At 38.9% G+C, this 24,025-nt stretch overlaps 1 protein-coding gene across 1 annotated transcript; it reads left to right on the top strand.

Moving 5' to 3' along the window:
• The first annotated feature begins 11 nt into the window (after window positions 1–11).
• Window positions 12–20,230, top strand: pgap1 (post-GPI attachment to proteins inositol deacylase 1). Its single transcript, XM_023288436.3, has 26 exons — window positions 12–281; window positions 2,356–2,509; window positions 4,185–4,360; window positions 4,906–5,077; window positions 5,200–5,360; window positions 6,069–6,121; window positions 6,229–6,295; window positions 7,098–7,203; window positions 7,393–7,451; window positions 7,657–7,740; window positions 8,053–8,102; window positions 8,192–8,243; window positions 8,323–8,400; window positions 9,824–9,899; window positions 9,985–10,058; window positions 10,149–10,200; window positions 10,276–10,342; window positions 10,418–10,523; window positions 10,639–10,677; window positions 10,820–11,004; window positions 11,189–11,419; window positions 11,524–11,659; window positions 11,952–12,002; window positions 12,552–12,763; window positions 14,488–14,592; window positions 14,681–20,230. Exons 1-26 carry the CDS (start codon window positions 150–152, stop codon window positions 14,817–14,819), a joined length of 2,817 nt encoding a protein of 938 aa, XP_023144204.1. The 5' UTR covers window positions 12–149; the 3' UTR covers window positions 14,820–20,230.
• The last annotated feature ends 3,795 nt before the right edge of the window (window positions 20,231–24,025 follow it).

Raw genomic sequence — 24,025 nt, 5'->3', positions numbered from 1 at the left:
GTTGCGTGCTGCTTCCTGTTGTGAGCTTCAGCCGGTGTGTCTGACAGCCTGTGTGGCGTCTCGCCTGGCAGGGAGCAAACGGAACGAAAATTGAAACATGGAGCTTCAACACCTGTAAAATTTTAAAAAGCCACTCTCAGCTTTGAACCATGAAACTCGCCACTGTGGCCTTTTACGGTGTCGCTCTGGGACTGCTGGCGGTTGGCCTGCGAGAGTTGCTAACTGGCTTCGAGGAGAACAGATGCAGTATGACCTATATGTTTGAATACCCGGAGTATCGGGTGAGTAGCAGGCTAATTATTACACTTAAAGCACTATTAATGCATGTGCTAAGCTAATGGCTCGTGTTTTCTGACGGCGACTACATATATCTCACCTAATGGTTCCTTTATTTCAACACCTGGAACAAATGTGTATTTCGGTCAGGATGGACAGGTGTCTTCGTGCCATTTCCTGAACCCGCTAACGTTGCCTGACAGAAAGTACCGTCAGGTGTGTAGCTCTGCAGCCTCGGAACCGGGCCCACGTGTTCCCTCCCAGGTTTCACACAGCACACCTGTATAGCTGGAGATGCGTGTTTGTTGAATCGTATCAGTTAATCCAAAATTAGCCAGGTTATGGAACCATAAAGTAACAGCTGATCCTTGACTCCTCCCAGCAGGTCAGCAGCAGATCAGCCTAATCAGATGCCGTGTGATAAATACACATACTGTGCTACAAACCAGGTGAAGATGGCTGGTTTGCTGTGAGGAACTTAGTAGTGGTCTCTGTGCTTCCTAATGTGTTTATCTGTCCAGAAGAGGGGCACATCTGGAGGCAGTGCTCTGTGCGGGCATCAGTCAATCCAGGAGTTTGTTTTTTTTTTTTTTTTTTTTTTTTGTTATGTATGAGATGAGATGAATAAAAGGCTCCTATTTATAGAAAAAATAATAGCTAATGGACATGATTTCTTGAGTTAGGACAGGCTAAGTGCTGGTGATAAATACAGGGCAGACAAGAATGTAAATAATTAGTCAATTAATATATATAACAGATATTTAGAATACGGCAAGGAAGTCAGAAATGAGAACTAACACTGAACAACATATTGAATTGTAAATTTCTCATGGGTATCGGTGGTTAGTACTGTCGCCTTGCAGCTAGAAGATCCCCGGTTTGCATCCTCGCCTTCCTGGGATCTTTCTGCATGGAGTTTCCATGTTCTCCCTGTACATGTGTGGGTTTTCTCTGGCTACTCCAGCTTCCTCCCACAGTCCAAAAACATGCTGAGGTTAACTGGTGATTTTAAATTGCCCATAGGTGTGAATGTGAGTGTGATTGTTTGTCTGTATATGTAGCCCTGTGATAGACTGGTGACCTGTCCAGGATGTCTCCTGCCTTCACCCCAAGTCAGCTGGGATAGGCTCCAGCTACCCCATGACCCTAATGAGGATTAGGCGGTGTATAGATAATGGATGAATATTAAGATAATAAACTGAGTAGTACATTTAAAACGTGATAGATCAATACCACAAGAGACACTTAAAATACCAGCTGTTCTATATTCTAATGCAAGGACGACACCTTCAAGATGTGAATTGCTTCAAACATGTTTATATTTTTTGAATGGCACAGCTATCACAAAAGCTGCAATTGTGTTATAGTAAATAAATAAAGTAAGAGCATTAAAAACAAAAATAATTCCAATACGAAAATAATGAGACCTTTTTGTAAACAATCTATGACTCTGAAACAGGTCGGTCATTCATGGCTCGGAAGTATCCCTGCAACTAATGATTAGTTTTTATGGTTGATTAGTCTTTCAATCATTTTCTCAATTAATCAATTAGTTTTCGGTCTATAAAATGCCAGAAAGTGCTGAAAAGGGTTGATCAGGCTTTCCCAAAGCCCAAGCTGACGTCCACAACCCAGAGATATTCAGTGTAGTGTCGTAGAGGATAAAAGAAACCAGAAAATATCCCCTGTAAGACACTGGAATCAGAGAATTTTCACTTTTTGTCTTAAGATTATCCCAACTTTATTACTGTGTACATGCCACTGCCGATAACAAAGGTCTAGATTCCACTTCTAAGGACCAGATGATACCAATTTGGCATCTCTAACTTCTCAAATAAAGCCAATAATAATCGTAGGTATTTAAAATAATGCAGTACAGGTGGATAGCAAGGCAAGGAGGTGTCAGCCAGATATAGAATGGATGTGCACACATCTGTAGTTGCTTTACAGAGTGCTTTATAGTGAGACTGGTACGTGATGTTTGAGTACAACAGGTTAATGAACCGTGTGAGACTGAATGTGAGTATGTGGAGCTTCACCTTCTAATCCATGTCTGTGTGGGAACGTATGTGTTCACAGCGTATTGCTCTGCCTCGTCGTGTGGCCAGACTGTACCCAGCATACGGCCTCTACCTGTACGGAGAGGGTCTGTACGCCCAGGAGACCCGGACTCTTAAACTCACCGGTGCCCCTGTGCTTTTCCTGCCTGGAAATGCAGGAAGTTATAAACAAGGTGAGCGAATGTGTAGGTTAATGAGGCTGCTCTAAGATGGACTGCAGTGTTAGCATTTGAATTTGCAACCATCACGCTGGGAAGTGAAAGTCATGCACTGCGGCTTTGGACAGCAAAGGCATCTAGACGCACAACCAGGAGCAGGTGACTTTATGTTTTTTGTAAATAACTGAATCTGTGTAAGATTTTTTAAGGATAGCTTCGTGCTGATTGCCTGACTCACAAACAAACTGCACAGTCCTTCACAGTCTTTTAAGGCAGTGAATGCTTGACCTTTGCCACACCACAGAATTTGTTTCCTCATTGTGCATTGTGTATGGGGTGGTGAAATGTATGCCTGTATCAGCATTTATCATGAAAAACTGGCCCCCATTTTCCAGGAATGTGTTTGATGTAGTATTTTTCATATCCCTTGTATCATTTTTAAGGATATTTGTAGCCATTGCTTTAACAACCATTTTACATTTGTAGATCCTAAAGGGTATAGCTTATGTGATATTCTATATTTTTCTTATTATTGATAGTCCAATGAATAGACCCATTTATTTTTCATTTATGTTTCTATTCAGATCATATTCCTCCTTTCCACGGTTGTCCAGAAGCTCTAAGAAATGCATTAGTGAGCCACAGTGTTGCACTGGGCCAGTGTTCCGCCATTACCATGAACACACACACACTGTGGTTTATTTTAATTCAGTCCTACATACACTGCCCTACTGCCAGAAATACTCACCAGAGCGCTAAATAAAGTATTAATCCTTGGCTGAAAATAGTCCCCAACACATGCACGATTTGCTCCTGTTAAGTAACGTGCTAAAACTGCAGTGCCCAGCTATTTCAGAGAATGGCATCACTATTTTTAAGAATCACATTTATTTTTACATTTGTAAGAGATATGTGTGTTTGATTTTTTAAAAAGGGTGGCCTCTGCATGAGCAATTGTTAATGTAAATACAATCAGACTGTAGTAAAAATTGTGATTGTTAGTTTTGGTCTTTTTGTCGGTTATCCTTCTAGTGATATTGATGTTTCTAACTAATGACCCCAGAGAGGATGCTGGTCCACAGTTCTTGCTATGAGTTGTGTGTAGGACCAGAACACCCACACTTATATTCATGTGAAGACAAACACATTTTGCCATTACGCTGTGTTGTGTGTGAGATGATGCTTCATGCACTCTGCTCCTTAGCATTTCTTCTCCTGCGTTCACATTCTTTAAATTGATGTATTTTTTAAGAAAAGCTGTTTTTAAATCATGTGTCGGGTCAGACCTGAGTGTTGGTGGTGCTCAGTAGTTTTCCTTATAGAAAACTGATACAATCTACATGAATTTATTGATAGTAAAACTTAAGTTTTCTTTTTAGGTCAGGATTAGTGGGCCTGAGGATCTGAGAAAGCTTGACACACACGATGTCTTTAGTCATTAATTTAAAATATTTTTTAAAAAAAAGATTTGCACATAAGTGCTGTGCATAAATAATTATTGCAGCATGCTATTTGGCAGAGCAGCATAGTTGAGCATATGGCACTAATTAATGAAAGACTAGTACTGACCCCACATCTGCATGATTTCACTCAGTGCCTTGCAGTTTATGCCCTCTGATTTCCACCAATTCACTACTGCACAGTTAATTACTCTGTCTGACACCATCTACTGGCTTCTGTCTTTATTAAGCTCGCTCTCTGGGCTCGGTCGCCTTGAGGAAGGCTGAAAACATGGAAGGAGGGCTCCACTTCAACGTGTTCACCGTGGACTTCAACGAGGAGCTGGTGGCCCTTTACGGAGGCAGTTTGCTCAGGCAGACACACTTCCTGCATGAGAGCATTAAAGCCATCCTGAGGCTCTACAAGGTCAGGCCTCAAATATCATCTGCTCGTCAGATGGGGTTACTTACTCCAGATGACGGATATTGCTGGTGGAGTAATATTTCAGGGTGACATGGATCATGTACATATCCTATTCCATCACCTTCTACATGTGCATATAGGCATTTAGTTAATACTGCTAGCTTGCACATCTCACAATTGACAGAACAACGGCACAATAAACCAAACTGTTGTATCATAAACATTAAAGAATGCAAACAGTAACTATTCCAGTGTCCATTACATATCCACATGTCCTTGTCCTTTGGGGGACATACACATTATCAATATATTACGTGTGTGTGACTCTGCAGGTGATAAAAGCCATCTGTAAAGCATGATTTGATCTGAGTGCTATCATTTATTCTCAAGCTGTGGATGCATTTTTAAAACATACTACAAAGGTAATTTATTTATGCAGGAGCAACCGTCAAAAATCACAGCCACAGATGTTGCACACAAAGTGAAGAGAAACGGAGGGTAAAGTTCCAAACATCACTCAAATATGTAACCAGTTTGTTGTCTTCCAGCACCTGAAGAGCCCTCCTCAGAGCGTAGTGCTCGTTGGTCACTCCATGGGAGGAGTGGTGGCCCGAGCGCTGTTCACTTTGCCTCGCTTCAACACTAATCTGGTCAGCCTCATCATCACCCAGGCCTCCCCTCACCAGGCTCCAGTGCTGGCCCTCGACCCATACCTGCTGGGTAAGGAAAAACTGTTATACTGCCACCCTTGAAAGGTGATTCATTTATATATGGAAATGTAGACAGAGCTGTTTACAGAGACTACATTGTTTCTTTCTCCTCTTTGTTCCCGTTGTATGTAGATTTCTACTCTGCTGTTAGACAGAAGTGGGTGAACCAGGCGAACAAGCTCAGGAATGTCACGGTTTTATCAGTCGGAGGTGGTTACCGTGACTACCAGGTCCGTTCTGGCCTGACTTCCCTTCCTTGTCCCCGAGGAGACATTAATAAGCTGTCACTGGTGGTACGGATTGTTTGTGAAATGTTTAAGTTGCACTTGACCAAATCATTCTTTTTCCATCATCTAAGATTTACTTTCTGCTGCATAATTTGTGCCCCACAACAGTCCCAACTTCCAGGTGTAGTATCTTCTTCCTATTTGATCCTGACTTCTTCATGTGTGTTATTACTCCACCAAAGTTAGCAGCATTACTCAAAAACGGACTAACAGATTTGGATGAAATTTCCAGGAAAGGTCAGAAATGACTAAAGGACCAAGTGATTAGATTTTGGCAGTGATGCGGCTTATAGTCTGGATCTACGGATTTGTTAAAGATTTCTGTATCATTGCGAGATAACGGCACCGCGTCACATGATTGCGATCCTACTAAAAATCATTCCAAATCACATACTGTGTTTCTACTTTACGTATGTACTACAGTTGCCCTTACAACGTACATACTTTTTCATGCAGTATACATGCTAATTGGACATACTACTTCCACCTTAAACTGTCACTGTCAGAGTCTATAGTGCATAATGAGCTGTTATCTGTTTGTCCATCTTGGCAACTCAGCCTTGTTTATACTTATGTAACGCTGGCCTCCATACTGCAAAATCTGACCGGATGTAAAAGGACATCCTGGTGTTTTTGAGTTTTTACTTTTTCTCTCTTACTAAATAATATAGTTGTATGGATGTCTTGTTTCAATATCTTCTTTTCTTTTCCAAGGTAACCACAGTTCCCAGGACATGGGTGTCCACCGATCATCTATCCATTGTTTGGTAAAAGGCTTTTCATTAAATTTGGCAAAACTATTTCACTTATCTTCAGCCATATTTGAATGTTATTAACAGTATTTACATGCCATGTGTATGTCTTTGTGTTTTAGGTGCAAAGAGCTGGTTCTTGCTACTGTCAGGGCGTTTTTTGACCTCATCGATCCCGAAACCAGACAGGTCAGTTAAACCAGCATGATGTTTTTTTTTGTTGTTGTTGTTTGTTCTTAAATGAACCCTCCTTTCAGAATTGTAATGCGTAGAAATATGTAAGGGTGTTTTTCGTAGAAAAAAGTGTTACCATGTCCACTTCAAAAACCCTCCTCCATAAATTAGACACCATCTACCACTCTGCCATACGCTTTGCTCCCGGAGCTCCTTACAACACCCACCACTGCAGTTTGTACTCACTGGTGAACTGGCCCTCTCTTCACTCCTGCTGTACATCTACAAAACCCTCATTGGTAAAAACACCACCATATCTGCGTTCATTACTTACCATTCATAACTCGACCCGTACTCTTAGTTCTAACAGTCTCATTAACCTCCAACCCCGCTTAATCCTCATTCCAGTTTTCTGCTGCTAATGACTGGAAGTCTCTACAACAATCCCTAAAACTCACCTCATGTGTATTGCTCTTGTTGTTTATACAGTCAGTTAGAGTAACACTTCAGGACTACTGCACCTGTTTTTAGCCTTTCTATTTTAGCAGTCATTGCGTAATTTGTTTTTTAGTATTGTGTGATTTGCTGTACACGTAATCTGTTTTGTTGTTTATCTTGTTTGTGTGCCGCCTCTTGGCCAGGTCGTTATTGAAAATGAGAATCAGTTCTCAACTAACTTCTCTGCTTAAATAAATAAATGTCACTGATTAGTGAGAGTTTTCCACCCTGCAAGTAATCAAAGCTCATGAAACATCCCAACTACTTTGTCAAGTGTTCATTCTGTTTGTTTCATACCTAGTGTGTCTGTTCTTAAAAGTTCACAGAAAACCTCGAGAAGAAAATGACTGTGCTCAACCATCATTTCATCAGACACCCTGTCAGGATGCTGGGAGAAACCCAAGAAACCTCCATCTCAATCCTAGGTCAGAGACAAACACTTTAACTTGGAGAGGCTGGAATAAACAGAAAATTTAGAGCAGCATCCTGCCCATGTACTTAGTTGAGCCACGTATATGTGCTTTATACTTCTAAACTTTCTGGAGTTTCATTAACTCTTAGAAGCACATTTTAATTGAGTGTCTATCTGTGTCCTGTTCATTTCCATTTTCCAGATTTTCCTGAGGCATGGAGTGAAGTTAACACACTACGTCTGGCGTACAGCACTCCAAAGGTACCAGAATTTGTACCAACACAATAAACCAACTCCTCACATGGCCATTTACTGAAGTAAACTGTAAAATGTCTTATCTAATACAAATTAATGTGGTAATACAGATTACTGTGTAGCCATGTCCAACCCAGTTCTTTGACTAATGATCTAAGAAAACGCACAAACGTAGCAGGTAACTTTAACGGTGCTCTGCTCTTCATGGCAGGAAGGACAAGTCAAATACTTTATGTTTGCTCTGTCGAGTCGCAGGAAAGCTTACAGTCATTTCTACTGCCGGAGCAACAACCTGGTGAGTTTTCAGCGATCCTGTAATTATGTTGTAATTCCATAGTGTTTGAGCTGCAACCTTTGCAGTGCTTCATTTGGCTTGATTGTTGTCCAATTGTTTAGCATAGATGCATATATCTGAATAAAGTTGACAAATGACATGGTAGGTCAGTCTTATTATCAGGATAACATTTTGTTGTATAAGATTTACTTGCAAAAGCTACATACTTAAGCAGGAACAAGAGTAATTTGTTCTGTTCTATACTCAGCAAAATTCAGACAAATTGTCAAAGTTAGACATGATTCTGATGTGGTTTTTTTTGCTGTCCTACAGGAGATGACTAGCTGGGTGTATGGCTGTGTGCACAAGAACGGTTCTTCATGGTAAGAACATGATTATGGTTTACCTCTTTAGCTGAAATCAGTGTTATTATTTTTCCACAATGTGAAACCTTCTGTATTTTATTCTTCAGTGTGCATGCAGTGGATCTGTCAATGGGAACTGAGCTTCTGCCTCCATACAAGGTAATTATCCTGTGATGAAAATTGTCCAAACAAATCTGCTGCCAGTTCGTTGCTGATAACTGTCTGTCGTACCCCTCAGGTCCTGATTCTGAGTCTCAGTGACTTGTCTTCAGTTACTCATCTGGTTGTTTCGGCCTCCAACCTCAATGGCAGACAGGTACTTTGAGACTATATGAGAACTTACTATTTTGACACGAGCCTGCAGATCTCATCTTTGCTTTTGTCTTTCAAAGAACAATGTATATGATGCTCTGTGTTCGCTTTATCTGTCTGTCTCTGTCTGTTTTGCTTGCTTATCCACAGGGTAGAAACTAAAAATTAAAAAACTCAAAATCATATACATATATTAGTGCAAATTACCACATGCTAGTGCATATGAGTCCCACCCTTTGAAACTGTTAGCCCTCCCCACATGTATAAACCGACCGGTAGTGACCACCTACACCACATTGTAAGTTTGGTCTGAGATGCTGGTGTTCAAGTGCGACATTAAGGGGTTCCTGCAATTCACCTTTAACATATATTTTATTTATCTTCCTTTTTTATTCTTTCTTCTCTGGTGATTGGGTCCAATGCATGTATTTTGTGCTATCCCCAACCTATACCTTTACTTCACTGCAGCTTCCCCATGGAACTACTGCTTATGCTGTGTATTTGAAACGTTACAGTGGTTTCAAATACTGTTGACAAAGACTTGCACAAGTCTTTTGTCAATGGGTGACTCCTGGTCCGTGTAACTGACAATTCTAAGCAACTGGTGGATACGCAGAACCCCTTTTTTTGTTCAGCTTGCATGGTAACACAAGTTTGACATTACTTCGGGCTAAATGCTTCTCAATCGGTGACAGTTTTAAGGACTGCTATAGGAGAAATGGCACAAACATCTATGTATTCAAGAAGACTAAATTATGGTAGTCATGTCTTATTCTTGCACCACTGGAAATGCCTATCAGAATGCTCTTCATAGCCTGCATTTGAAATGAATTCACTGCAGTGAACTCAGATTTGTTAGTTCAAACAATAGTTGATATAACAATTGTAGATAAGAATATCAATGTGTGTCTGATTTTCACCAGCTTTCAGCAGTTTACCAGCATGCTTGCTGTAGATTTTGTCTACAGCTCCTACAAGGACAGCAGTGTTTACACATCATTGTTTTCTGGCCGGTGTACACAAGTCCACAGTGTAGATTCTTTGGGTTGGTCACAGCCACCACTAAAATCAGAGGATTCAAACTCCAAGAGTGAAATAATTATACAAACAAGAAAAAACTTCCACCGGTAACAGTCGTTTGTAAAAGACTGACACCGCCTAACAAAAGTGAACAGAAGAATAAACAGGCGAAGAAACCAAGCTCAAAGTTAGCCTTTATTTTGGAACCATAGCATGTTATTGTATAGTCATGGTGGTTGAGAGGTTAAGGTGTTGGACTTGAAATCTTTTGGAGTTTTCCCACACAAATTCTAATCCTGTTAGTGATGATCATCCTTCAAGTCATTTCCCCTCAGGATCAATGAAGTATTTCTCATTATCAATACTTGTAATTTATCTATAGTACTGTTTGCCTCTCTGGTCTACAGTTCACAGTGGAGTGTGAGTGGCAGAGACAAGAATCTCAGACTTTATCTGTCCCAGTACCACATGTCCTTTCCTTAGGTGAGTTGTCTTACTGTTGACACTGATTCACAAACTTTGAAGTTATAAGAAACGTGTTCCTTCTCAGTAACTGTTGTTTTTCCAGGTGTGACTGCCAGCGAGATTACAGTCAACTCCTCTGGCCTTCTTCACTCTATTGAGCTGCAACACTTTCACCAAGTAACTTTCGTATTTTCCTTATGTTCTTGCCAGGATCAGTATCTCTGTTCCTACAGTGTCACTAACTGTTAACTATCTCTGTGGATCTAGGTCTACCAGGCTTTCAGAATTAATGTTGCAAGCCAGTGCAAAGTGAATAAAGGTAAGTTTGTCTTTGGATACATACACACAGGTGCACATACCGACATGTAGTAATAATAAATATTGGTGTCTGCAGATAGATTGCCAAATGTGTACAGGATAAAAGTAGCGTGGTTTCGAGAGGACTCTTTAACTACAGTTAGGTGAGTTTTTAAAGTGGCACATTTGCATGTCATATTTACTTTGTCTGACATAACTTAATGTGATCTGTCTGCCAGTGTACCATCAGTGACAGAAATCTCAGGGATGCTACATACAAGTCGTCCAGACAATACCTCAGGTGTCCTCCTGCAGCTCCACACTGCTCCCAACTGCCAGTATAAGGTACAACTGCACAGCTACTGAATTTAGTCCAGCTACCTCTATACTAATGCTTTGTTTATTACAGCAAACATTATTATCATCAGTAAATGTTTAAATGGTTTATCCTCTGGTTCAGGTGTCAATAAGAACTTCATTACCGAAGGTTCTGGGACAGGTATGACAACTTTCTTGTCTGACATTACACAAACAACACACGATCTTTTCAATGATTGGTGCTCAAACATTTGTTTTTCTTCATGAGCAGTGATTCAGAAAGGTGAAAGCCCTGGTCTGATCAGCTCTTTCTTCCCTGGCAGGTACTGAGGTTCTGTGGTCCCATGGTGCCGGTCTACACCGCTGTAACCCTCCTCCTGGCCTGTGTGGGGCAGCTGTCCTCAATCAGGAAATCGAAGAGAGCTGCAGCTATGAGCCTGGTCGTGGCCAAAGGCTTGCAGCCTCACAAAGTCAACGTATCTGTTTACATTCTGCACATCTTACTGAGGTAATGACAGTTCTCAAATATTCTTGACTTTTGGAACTGAAATGGACATCAATTACAACCTTTTTCAACAGTTTCCAATCTCATCACGCAGCTTTCTTACTTTATTGGGAATGACATAAATTGCCTGATGTTCTCAAACAACACAGGAGTATTTCCTCTTGCTGATTCTTCTGTGCTTCCTCAGCTGTAGCTGTTTTCTTGAGGTACGGTCCTTTCTTTTCCTCCCACCTATGGATACACTCCCCCCAACATTCCCTGACGGGACATTTCATGAAGGAGTCCCACCGGTTGAAGAATGGCCCCACCTTCTTTCCCCTCTGCTCTACATCTTGGGGGCAGCTGTGGCATACTGGGGCAGCACACTACTCCGTCTCATTATACGACTGATCTCATTAATATTAGCTCCACTGCACAGGTAAAATTAGACATTTAAATATTGAAGTTTGTAGTTTGAAAATATAATGGCCTTTTGGCATTCTTGACCACTCACACTTGTTTTGATTGTATTTCTGTCTGCAGACCGTCTGTGTCTAGAGACTGTGGCACCTTGCGACTGCGAACCCAGATCCTCATCACTGTGGGTCTGGCGGTTACGGGTGGGACGTTCTGTGGGGCGCTCTCAATCTTTGTCTCCTTTCTGTTCCACCTTTATAGGGTAAACCTAGTTTAATTACAATTATTTTGCAGAGTATCCTCAATAATCAAAAACGTTTTCATGCATTACATTGAATCTATGGACCTAGCTCATCTCAGCCTCTCAGTAGGTAAAGTAATGTAATGGAGGTGTTTGATGTTTGTTTCACAGTGAAACTGTACAAACTAAAACTGTTTTGACTCCTCCCTGTTTCAAAGTATAAGCCAAATTGCATTGTTACAGTATTTACTCATCAAAATGTTGCAAGCAGCTAGTCTCAAACTGTTGTACAGCCTGTTTTTGTTGCTCTCAGGTACTAAGGCTGCAGATGACAGAAAGGTCTTTGAGTCACATGCTGAATCTGGTAAGATTTTCAGGTTTAACTATATCCCGATCAGGTATAACATTATGACCACCTGCCTGATATTGTGTTGGTCTCCTTTATGCTGCTAAAACTCCTGTGACTCAGTGGGGCATGGACACAGACATCTGGGGATGTCCTGTGTCACCGGGATGGTGGCAGTGAATTCTGTGGGTCCTGTGGGTTGCAGGGTGGGATCTACCTAGATCAGGCTTATCCTCACACATCCCACGGATGCTCAATAAGATTTGGTTGCTTGACCTGCAGTGTTTAGGTGGGTGGTACATGTCAAACATCCACATGAATGTCAGGACTCAAGGTTTCCCAGCAGAACGTAGCATTATAACAAGATGATCGATGTTATTCACTTCACCTGTCAGTGGTCATAATGTGGTGGCTGATCGGTGTATATTGCTTTAACACTACTAGTGTCTGAGGGTCAATGTGATGGTATTGTGGTTTCTATAGGTCAGTGTTTAGAGCTTTGCACATTATTACAATTTCAACTTGTCATATTGCACACAAAATAATTCAACTCTTGCACAACTCCAGGCACCCCGGAAGCACAAAGAAGCTGAAAACGGCACACTTGATGCTGAACCCTTGAGAAAGACTAAAGAATGTAGCAGCGCCCCCCTGCTGTCTGAGTGCGCTCTGCAGGAGGTGAGGGATGACCTGCAGATCCACCTCTGCCTGTCAGCGCTCTTCACGCTACCTGTCATGCTCAGCGCACCCTCCTTTATCCACTGGATCCGCAATCTGAGGTACTGTGTTCATATATGAGAGATGAAAACACAAAACACCTGCTCTGCTGAGTTGTCTTCGAGAAAGAGGCAAAGGCTCTTCACATTGCTGATTGCATCATATATTTACTTTTAAATGCTAATTATTACATGTGACAAAGCAGAATGAACAAAACAATCTCCATTTAAGTGCCTGGTTTATCAAAATCACTGCTTTACATCAAGTCAGTTTCAAATTCCAGGTAGATTACCTGTATCCCTGTATATCTTACATGTTATCCCACAGTTACAGCCTGAGTAACAGACAGGCGGAGCATGTTGTGATTCTATACTATATGCTGAAGAGTCCAAAAGATGAAGAGAAATGTACTTCTTGTTTTTGTAAGCAAAACTTTTAGCTTCTGACTCATCAAGCAGAAAAAAATGTTGTATGGCTTAGCAACCTACAATTTAATTTAAGATTAGCTTTGACTAACTACATACAAAACCATTCATACCACCAGCTAACAGTTATGTGTTTATTTTTGGTAAATTGAGTTGAATTAGCACAATTTCCAACCCTGCTGTTACATTAAATATGCCTAACATCTATTGAGATTTCTATCATTTCTGCATACAAAGTGTCACAATTTTGTATGCAGCTCTATTAAGGGCCATTCCATTTCAAATCAACAAATTTCTAGAACAATTTCTGCTCAAGCATTTCTGATTTGCTTGTTTTTTTTTTTATAAACTATAATTATCTTATACAGCCTGCTGACCACTTTTGGCGTGTTTTTTCTAAATTTGAAGCTTTGTTTGAATATCTCCGAACATATTAGGGGTAAAAGCCTGATTCAATATCTAGAATATCCGACACAAATAGATCAAATAATCTCTGATTATGGTTAGGTTACAATATGAAAAAGTGAAGCAAAGATTAGTGAAATGGACAGAGTGAACTGTTTATCTATTATACAAAACAGATTCTCTTGCTTTGTGTTCCATTGGGTATAAACTTGGCCTTGAGACCAAAGCGTAAAGTTCAAGTGTTAGTACATGTATAATTATCATAACGGCTGAAGAGTTCCCCTTCAAACATCACTTCTAATATGAATCAACAGAGTAGGGGAAGAGTTCACTCTGTTCATCCAGCCTTCAAACTTGGGTCCGAAAATGTTTGTTTTTGTGGTTCAACTTGTAAAACCAGCTCAATCAATTATGAATTAACTTTTTTTCAATTTTGTGATGAACTATTTCATTTTTAAAAGAATTCTATATGTTTTGTTTTGTAATATTGTACCAATAATACCTCAAATTCAAATTCAAGAAAGTATTTGGTATATTAAGCTAAAATATCACAGATACCATTGTAGGTACCCATAGTTTAGGATCAAGAAGTTACAAGCAAGTCAGTGATGGTGAGCAGAAGGCTTCTGATGCTTTGAGATGGAATGAACTTTAATGCATTCTTAAATGTTTGATAAATGCAGCTGTTGAACCTCTACCAGCTCCAGGGCTGCAGCTGTGTGGATGATCTTGAACTCCGGTTTGTGTCTGGAATAGAGAAAACATTTCTTTGTTATCATTTATTACATGAATTCCTAGTTAACCTAAACTTAGATACACCGAGGATGAATCAGTTTCACTGTATTAAAGACAATTTTTCTGCATAATTTATGGCAATGTGAGAAATACATGCAAATATAAGGTGGTATATTTAGAAACCGGTGTTCTTGTTTAACCTGTGTGGTGATCCTGTGCAGGTACTCCACCCAGTTGGATCCTGATCCTTGTTGGCCACACATTGTGCCTCTAATTATTGTCTACATGTTGCTCATTAACTGCAACACTTTAAAACTCAGCAACAGGTACGAACACACCATCTCTAACACACACACATTCCCTTTGAGTTTTCTTATCTTAACAAGTATCCAATTGTTTCTTCATCTTTTTCAGTAAACTCCTGCCTCTGGCCTCCAGCCTCCCTCTCCCTTTGGCCATCACCATGGTGACCTTCTCTCCACTTCACCTCTACAGAGTCGTCTACTTCTTGTTGGCAGCACTCGTCCCTATGGCCTTGTGTTGTCTCCTCTGACGGTATCTGGCTGGTTTCAGTCTCCATCTCTACCATAACATGCCTCTCTCTAATTTACAGCATGACTCAGTGAAGCTGGTTGAGACAGATTTGTACAGAGAGGACTTTCTGTATCAAGCTGCCATGGAGCAGAGCCATAGACATACATAGCCTGGGGAACTGCCTGCTCTATGTTAGCATGAAAAGCTCCATGGCAATTACACTAGGTTTTAAAATGAGACGATGTAATGGCCTTGGAACTTTTGATGCGAATGTGGCTCTGTTGAATTGACCTGAAACCATGTTTGCCTTACTCTGTATATCTATAGCTCTGCCTTCAGGGAGCAAGAACTCCACAACCAGTGAAGCTACTGATATTAGAGATTTTCAACAGGGTGTCACTGTTCAAATGTGTTCTGTCTGATTTTCTTGTTTCTAGTGTCCACAGTGGCATTGTTCACTGTGGTCACAATGCTGTAAAATCCTACACTGCCTACTGCTTAGCAATGACTTACAGCTGTACTCGTCACTTGTTGTCTGATGTAGCACCGCCACAAAACCAATGGCAGTGTCATACATTCATTCCATCAGAAAAATCCAAAGCAATCATGTTTATGTTCTGCCAATTTTTTGACACACAGCTGCTGCATAATGAAGGATTGCAATGGAAAAGGTCCGTGTGTATGTGTAGATTCTAAAATGCCTCACGGTAGACAGAAGACGGATATTTTGTTTTATTCCATGGTCTCTACACTACAGGGGTGTAGCTAAACGGTTTCATTAGCGTAGTCAAACTGGCAGCAGTATTTATTTTTCAGTGGCACAAATATTTGTGTCTTGTACCAGATACTCACAATGTGAGGTCATTCATGCATTCATTCACTTACTATTGGCAGCTGTGACTGTTAATTGCCTTGGGGCTTATTTAAAAGAAGCATCTAATAGTCTTGTGGGCAGAAATAATAGCCACACATTTCCTTGTTATGAAGAAAAAAGCCAAGAGCTCAAAAGTGGAAAAGCAGTTGGGAATTTCAGAACTAGTCCAGCTCAGACCTCCGTGTTTACCTGTTCTCTTTCACAGTGCTCATTCCAACTTTACAGTCATGCCTTAATCTCTGATCCAGTACACACAGTTTTCAAAAATATAAAAAAAAAAAACATCTGAAATATTATTCTTGCCTGTCAATTAAAACTCAATGAAACTCAAAATTCTCTGGTCAGATCTTTCAAAAAAAGGTTCCCACTGGGCCATAGGGTATTATTTTACTTTAGATTAGCTTAGCAATAAGCAACAAGTTGTGCACATTTTATTACAATATATATATATGTATGTATGTATGTATGTATGTATATATGCATGCATGTATGTATGCATGCATGCATGCATACATACATACATACATATATATATATATATATTGTAATAAAATGCGCACAACTTATTGCTATCAAAAGCAAATTATACCAGAGGTGTTATAAGGGACACAACTCTTAAAGAATTCTAAATAGAAATGTATGAGAAGCTTCTGAAATTGATGTTATTTCCACAATGAAGTAGTTCTTCTGTTGATCAGTGTCACAAAGTCCTAATTGTGATGAACTTGAGTTAGAGTTTTTAAACAATACTGCATGAAAAAGTTAAAAAGGGAAGTGAGTACTTACTTTTGATCCAGAAACCTCCATGTCTCCAGCCCAATCCACTGTGTCTTTATGTGCCAGAATAGCTGCAATGCAGAAGGTTGACAGGTTAAATGTAGAAACACAAAAAGATTATGGGGTGATTGTGAAAAAAATAAAATAAGATGATAAAAGTAGAAATGCTGAACAGACAAATTAGCATCAAGGGACATAACAAATCTTTAATATTCAGTGAATTTTTCATGATGAACTTACGGTCACATGGTTCACCATACAATCTATGGATTTACTTCAGTCCCTTGTGGTGGTTGGTACTTGAAATGAATGCAGAAGTCTTTAGTCGTTCTGTTTTGATGTTTTGAACTACTTACTTTCTCTGCGTCTCAGATTTATGTTCAGGGGTATTGGGATGTCTGTACAGTATTGCAGCTGATGCACATATGAAATATGATTTGAGATTCAAACAAGAATTTCAGGCCTTTTTTTGTTTGTATAGAGATAATGAAATTTGCTTTTCGCTGTTGCAGTATTTGGGTTGGCGAGGGACTTGTCTTTTATCTTTTAACTGTATATTTAGGTTTGGTTATTTGTTGAATTTTTAGCTGCATATTTCTGACCATGAAGTCCACAACCTTTTTTGCTTTTCAAATACCTTTATATGGGAAATTGAGAAAACTATTGCAAACTAAAGTCAACCACACATGGACAAGCAAATCAGCATCTTGAACAAAAAAATCTTGTGACCATTTGAATGTTATTTGTCCATATAAACGTACGCGTATTTCTTGTGGATTCAGATTCTAACATTTGAAGAGCCATTTAAATGACCAGGCCAGACTTATTCTGTCAGTCACAAAAACACAGAATCAACAGCTTGTTCACCTCGCTACATTCTGATTTCCCTGTCTTGTTTGTAGCCACCGTCATTTTCTAAAACAACTGGGTTCTGTAGGTTTTAGGAATTGTTACGCAAACAGAAGTGAATAAAGCATCAGCTGGGGACTAATTTCATGGCAGGTTTAGACACATTTGGTGACTTTTTAGTGACTATTTTCAGCAGCTGGAAAGTCTATGTAATGAAGAAAAATACCTTCCAGTGGCGTGGCTCACTGATGTGTTCAGGACAACAATAAAATTATTTGGCACAGAGGTATACGATATATCAGCCTTTGAACACACAATACTTCTTAATGGCATACATTCAGTGTTGGTTTTTGTCTTTTAATGCGACTGATTAACGGTAAAAATGTGATCAAATTTGTTAACAAATATAAAACAACACCAGACTTACCTTTCAATTTAAGGTGTTATTTGATCTTATGGGGATCTTTAAATGAATAAAACCAGAAAGGCTGAAATTCTTCTGTCACAATTGCTTCAAACCGTTATCATGACTGTCGTGAAAAAAACAGTTTTCTGTGTGATATTGTGTGTTTCGGTGTGGTGTGTTGTTATGGCATTCATGTAGGCCTGACATTTTGTTGCTTTTTGAGTTCAGTTTGTGTTGCCAACTACTTTAATTTATTTAAATCAATTGCACTCAGAATGACACTCCTTACCTGTGAATCAGTTTAGTAACTGTATGTAATAGCATTAGTCTTTCAAGGATGATTTCAGACACATGCTCAGTCATTTAAATGTGTTGTGATTTCTCAAAAGTTATCTATACTGGTTCCATTTCTGAAAAACGTTGGGAGATGATATCAGAACTAAAGGGTTTGTCGCTCATCAAGTGCATTTTTTTTTAAATTTATGCCTTTTTATGTTGAGATCTGTGTCTTCTACTGTCACTGCTTTTTTCCTGTGACCTCCTGTTGTTGCTCTCGCTCCCTTCCCTTCCTGTCAGCGAAGCAGCTGCTGTGCCTTTTCTGCTTTCTCGTGCATGCAGCAGTGCACGTCATTCAGACCTGCCAGTGGCTTTAAACCCATTCAGTGCTCAGCAGCAGTGTGCTGGCTGAGCGACAAAGGCCTACAGTGAATGTATGTGTACTTCACGACTCGACACGTTAGGAAGAGTTCAGCTTTGTGTGACTTTCTAAGAACTAGATACTAAAGATAAGTTCATTAGGGACCAATCAAGCTTGCCCCCTCAGGCAAGCACACAGTCATAAGTGAACATGCTCTGCAAAGACACCGCTGTTGTTCCCAATGTGAATGTACTTGCACTGAATGTCTCTACCTGTGTTTGAATTTGTACAATTACTAGTAGTGGAAGTGATCAGCTTTTCTGTGCACTTGTCCGTTTGGTGCAGTTTTAGTGCTTTGAGATGCACATTGTCTGCCTTGTTGTGAATTAGTGGCATACACTACTTTGTAGAACAAATTAATAGAGATGAGAGTTATGTTTTATATAAATATACTTGTAATTTGTATCGGTGTTCACTGTGATTATGTACTTCCAAATGTTCAGATTTACACTCAAGGGTTTTCTTTCCAAACTGAAAAATCCACGCTTAAAAAAAAAAAAAAAAAAAAGTCACAATATTTCATTTCCAATTTGTTGTTTTGGAATACCTGGCAGTTAAAATGTGTTTTGTGCCATATCTGAGGTTAGATTAATAACTTTAAATCAGGGAATCAAATTTAGTGAAAACAAAATCTTAAATACTGCAGTTTAAAAATCAGCTAAACTGTTACTCTGTTGATGTCTGTGAAAAGTGTCTAACTCACATCTGTTAATTTGTGTAACATTTTGCAATTTAGATCCAATTCAGATTAAGGGGTGTTTACAGGGAAGAAGCCAGTGACCACATTATTTGTACAAATTACCAATTAAGATGCCTTCGTTTAAACTCATTTGTCTTCAGTCTAAATTGCATATTTCAGCACCCTGCAGTTCCAGAAGGGTTTATCATGGCATCTGTACCTTCACACTTAAGGATCAGTGACAGTTTTTTTAAGATCTTGAATGCCAGTCAGCAAATGGACTTTTGCACTTAAATATCTTTCTTTTTTAGGAACTCATTTTTCTTTCGCAGAAACTAGTTTGCGTTTCAATCAAAGCACACTAAGAAAAAGGTATCATCTCCTCCACTGACTGGATGATCCCTGTAAACATCCACTTGAAACTTGCTGTGCAGCTGCCAAAAGCTTACGCTGCTTTTACCAAAAAAAGAAAGAGGGTCATACTTCAAGATTTTGCACTGCCAAGCAAAGTTCCCTTTTAGAATCAAGCACTCTCACCAATGCAGTCTTTTTTGTTCCGTCACTTCTAACTGAGAAGTTACTGTTAAATGGCAACTAACATGAAACTCAACAAAACTATAAAATTCAGTAACAAAGCTGATAATTGCAGAAAAGTTATTTGTGTTAATTTTAATTGAGAGATGGCTGGTTGTTTGTATTTATTCTCATTTTCTGTACCAAGTAATGAAGAAGTCACATTCAACAGTGGTCATCTGGTAACATAAAAGTAAAATTATAATAAATGTTAGAACTGTCTATAAGTGCTTTAAAGTCTGGTAGTTTCCCTTCTCTTGCTTCTGCTTAGAGGGATTTTGAAACCTGCAGCCTCCTGCTAGCTGGTCCTTGTCGTGCAGAACTAGTTAGTCCTCTAACCCTTGCTGATATCCCAGGCAGTTAGATGACAGACATGAAAATTTACCACATCTAGTTAATTTCATTCATATTTTCTGGCGAGGCTCTAGTGTGGAAGAGTATTTAATCCTCAGGTTTCTGCGTTGTGTCAAAGTTGGTTGCTTTGATGTTTTTATATTTCTCCCATTTTTATCCGATGTCATTGTAAATGGGCAATTTTTGGCACCATTGCTGTTTCAATAAAACTATGAAAATAACTGGAGTTTTGTTTGTTTTTTCCAATGATGATGAAATGACTGAAGAAGTGAAAAACCACTTTAACCTGTTGTAAATCTGTTTAAACTATCATTTCTACATATATACATACATTCAGCTTTAGTTGAATGTGAATTTTAAAAGAATATAAATGTATATATACTACATCATACAAATTGACCAGTTTTGAAGTTTTACTACATTTTGTGGCTGAAATTGAGCTTTAATTCTGATCAGATAACTTGTGAAAAACTGTGCCCAGAAGACTGTATGACAAAATCATAGACAGTTCGTAGGTGGGATGTGAAGTCCGTTTGGTTTTAAATCTGTGCACTGTTTCATAAAGCAAGTTCGCCAAAATAAGCCTGACATTTCACCTCGTCTGTCTTACTTTCAGATTTTCCCTGCTCCATGAAGCAAATTCAATATAGATCAAGCTTACTTACTCTAGAAATGTATGCTGGCAAACTGTATATATTACTGTACATAAAATTTAGTTCAAAAACTGAGGTTTACAGAAAATCAACTGAAGAATAGCATGCACACACATTTATCTTGACTACTCAGACCTATATGAAATTAAGCTGATTTTGAACTTGAATTTTGCGAGTCATTTGACTTTAATCCCGATATTTCTTTTGATACTACCAGTCCAAATTTTGGACACACCTTCTCATTCAATGGTTTTTCTTTGTGTGTGGGTGTGTGTGTTTATATATATATATATATATATATATATATATATATGTATATGTATATGTATATGTATATGTATATATATATATATATATATATATATATATATATATATATATATATATATATATATATATATATATATATATATATACATATAAATAAAAATATAAAATAACGCAATTAATTGCAATTAATTGCAGCCTCCTCAGTTCCCTCATTTCTGGCACACTGGTAACTCTGATGAACAGTCCAGCCCAGTAGGTGGCGGTAATGAACCTAAAGTCTGTTTGTAGCCGTGAAGAAGAAGCACAGGAAGCACTGAGTGAAGTCAGGCACCGGTGAACAGTGAAGGAAGATGAAGTTGAGCTTGTTTGACAGAAAGTTTTCTTTTAAAAATCTTCCCGATGGCAGCTTGGATAAAAGCCTGGTTGTGTGCAAATTGTACAACAAAGAGTTTTCTGATCACTGCGTCACTTCAAGCTGACGGTATCACCTCAATGTAAAATATGTTGCTGTTAGCACCAGAGCTAACGTTAGCTACAAGTCATGCTAACGGCTAACGGTGTAGCCATCCCATAATAGACCACTTTTCTAGACAGTGCTTGAGTTTACAGAAAGTCTTAAAATGTTGAATAAAATCGCTATAATTGCACTTAGATTTGCAGTAATCTGTGAATGTAGCAGACAGATGAAAAATGCAGATACATAGAAATGAAACATTTTGTGGTTTAAGTTTTTACTCCATCGAGGCTCTGCCTCCTTGGAGAAGGAATAACCTAATCAACAAAAGTATCTCTTTTAATAGCTTTATTATAAACTTTTTGTTTATAAAAAAATTACATAAAAAAATTTCATATTCCTATGAAAAGAACCATCAAAATTCCACCATTTATCAGACCCAGAAAAGATGAAAACGAATGAATCTCTGGATTTTCAACTTTCTGAAGCTCCTTGAACTACTTATGCTGATTTTATGTGCCATGCAGTGGAAAAAACAACTAAATTCAGGCTTTAAGTCATCAAAATCACTTTTTCTATATGTCCCATTTTCCTTTTTTAAAATAAATTTTAAATTATAAACACGTATATGTCTATTCATTGATTCAACTGTCAACCACAATTTTATTTGAATTGAAAAACTTCACTTATGTCGAATATTGCTATTTGACAAAACTGCAATTAAATGCGATTAATTAATTACAAAGCCTGTAATGAATTAGATTAAATTTTTTTAATCACGTCCCACCACTAATTAATGCATATATATATATATATATATATATATATATATATATGTGTATATATGTATATATATAGATATATATATACACACACATATATATATATATATATATATATATATATATATATATATATATATATATATATATATATATATATATATCTTCTTCTTCTTCTTCTTCTCTCAGCCTGTCCCGCCACTGCTGTCGGATAGCCTCCACATACGCTTCCACTCTTGACGATTTTGTGCCACTTGCATCCATTTACTTCCCGCCTTTTGCTCGATATCATCTCTCCATCTACGCTTTGGTCTTCCTCTCGTTCTTCTTCTGTCCCTTGGCGTCCATTCTGTTGTTTTCCTAGCCCAGTTGTTGATGTCCATTCGGGCGACATGTCCTGCCCACTGGCCTTTTGCCTTTTCCACTTTCCAGACTACATCTTCCACCTTTGTCCGAGCTCTTATATTTTCATTTCTGATCTTATCTTTTATTGTGATTCCAAGCATTGCTCTTTCCATGCTGCGTTGGGCTACAGCCAATTTATTCTTTAGATGTTTCGTTAGTGACCATGTCTCTGCTCCATACGTCATCGATGGTAATATAACTGTATCCATGATCTTCTTCTTCATACACATAGGTATCTTCTGATCTTTTAAGAAGGAGCTGTACTGACCAAATTGTTTCCAGCCTGCTGTTATTCTTTCGTCGATTTCTCTAGCCATCTCATTTCCTGGTGTTAGCATCCTTACCAAGTATTTGTATTCCTCAACTTCTTCGAGCTGTTCGCCATCTATAGATATTCCATTCCTTCTCGTTCTTCTCGCGACTTCATTGCACATAATCTTTGTCTTCCTTTTATTCATGTTCATACCATCTTTCTTTCCTTCTTTATTCAAGTCGTTTAGCAGTCTTCCTAGTTGTTCTTCAGATTCCGTAAACAAGATGATGTCATCTGCAAATCTCAAATTGTTAAGACGGTCCCCATTGATGTTGATTCCAGTCTCATATTCTATTCTCCTGAATATTTCTTCTAATGCCGCTGTGAACATCACTGGCGATAGTGTGTCACCTTGTCTCACTCCCTTCATGACGCAGATCTTCCTGCTCACTGTATCAGTTCTTACTTGTGCCGTACCACCATCATATGTTTCTTTCAGGATGTTGATGTAGTTATCCTCGACCCCGTGCTGTTTTAGCGCCTTGAAGACCGCCTTGTGCTGAATGGAGTCGAAGGCCTTCTCATAGTCTACAAATGCCATATAGGTGGGTATGTTGTATTCGTTGGTTTTCTCTAGTATTTGTACCACTGAATGCAGATGGTCTATGGTGGACTGACCTTTACGGTATGCGGCTTGTTCTGGCGGTTGCTGCTCATTCAGGGTTCTGTTTAGTCGGTTTTTCAGGATCTTCATGAAAAGTTTGTACACTTGGGACAGCAAACTGATGGGTCTATAGTTTGCTAGGTCTTTCTTATCTCCCTTCTTGAAAATTAGTGTAATAATGGCGTTCTTCCACTCCTTTGGTATCTGCTCTGCTGTCAACACTTTGTTAAATAACTCTTTCAGTTTGTCCCGAACGATTTCCCCTCCAGCTATCAGCATTTCTATTACAATTTGATCTTCTCCTGGCGCCTTGTTTTTCTTCATACTCTTCATTGCTTTCTCAATTTCACAATCTATGATTGTTGGTGCTTTCTCTGATGTTGTTCTTATGAAGTTTTGGGCCGCATCTTTGTACAGGTTCTCGTAGAACTCTGCACACCTCTCGATAATCCTCTCTCTGTTAGTGGTAATAGTCCCGTCTTCTTCTTTCAGTGCTGGTATCAAAACTTTGCGGCCTTGATTGTTATTTGCTTTT

The sequence above is a fragment of the Amphiprion ocellaris genome, chromosome 11 (assembly GCF_022539595.1).
Source record: "Amphiprion ocellaris isolate individual 3 ecotype Okinawa chromosome 11, ASM2253959v1, whole genome shotgun sequence".
NCBI lineage: Eukaryota > Metazoa > Chordata > Actinopteri > Pomacentridae > Amphiprion > Amphiprion ocellaris.
This window is presented reverse-complemented; position numbering and strand designations above follow the sequence as displayed.

Coding starts and splice junctions, on each gene's coding strand:
- pgap1 (XM_023288436.3), top strand. CDS start 150: ATGAAACTCGCCACTGTGGCCTTTTACGGTGTCGCTCTGGGACTGCTG. Junction 6,296..7,097: donor TCGATCCCGAAACCAGACAG/GTCAGTTAAACC, acceptor TGTTCTTAAAAG/TTCACAGAAAACCTCGAGAA. Junction 9,900..9,984: donor ACCACATGTCCTTTCCTTAG/GTGAGTTGTCTT, acceptor TTGTTTTTCCAG/GTGTGACTGCCAGCGAGATT.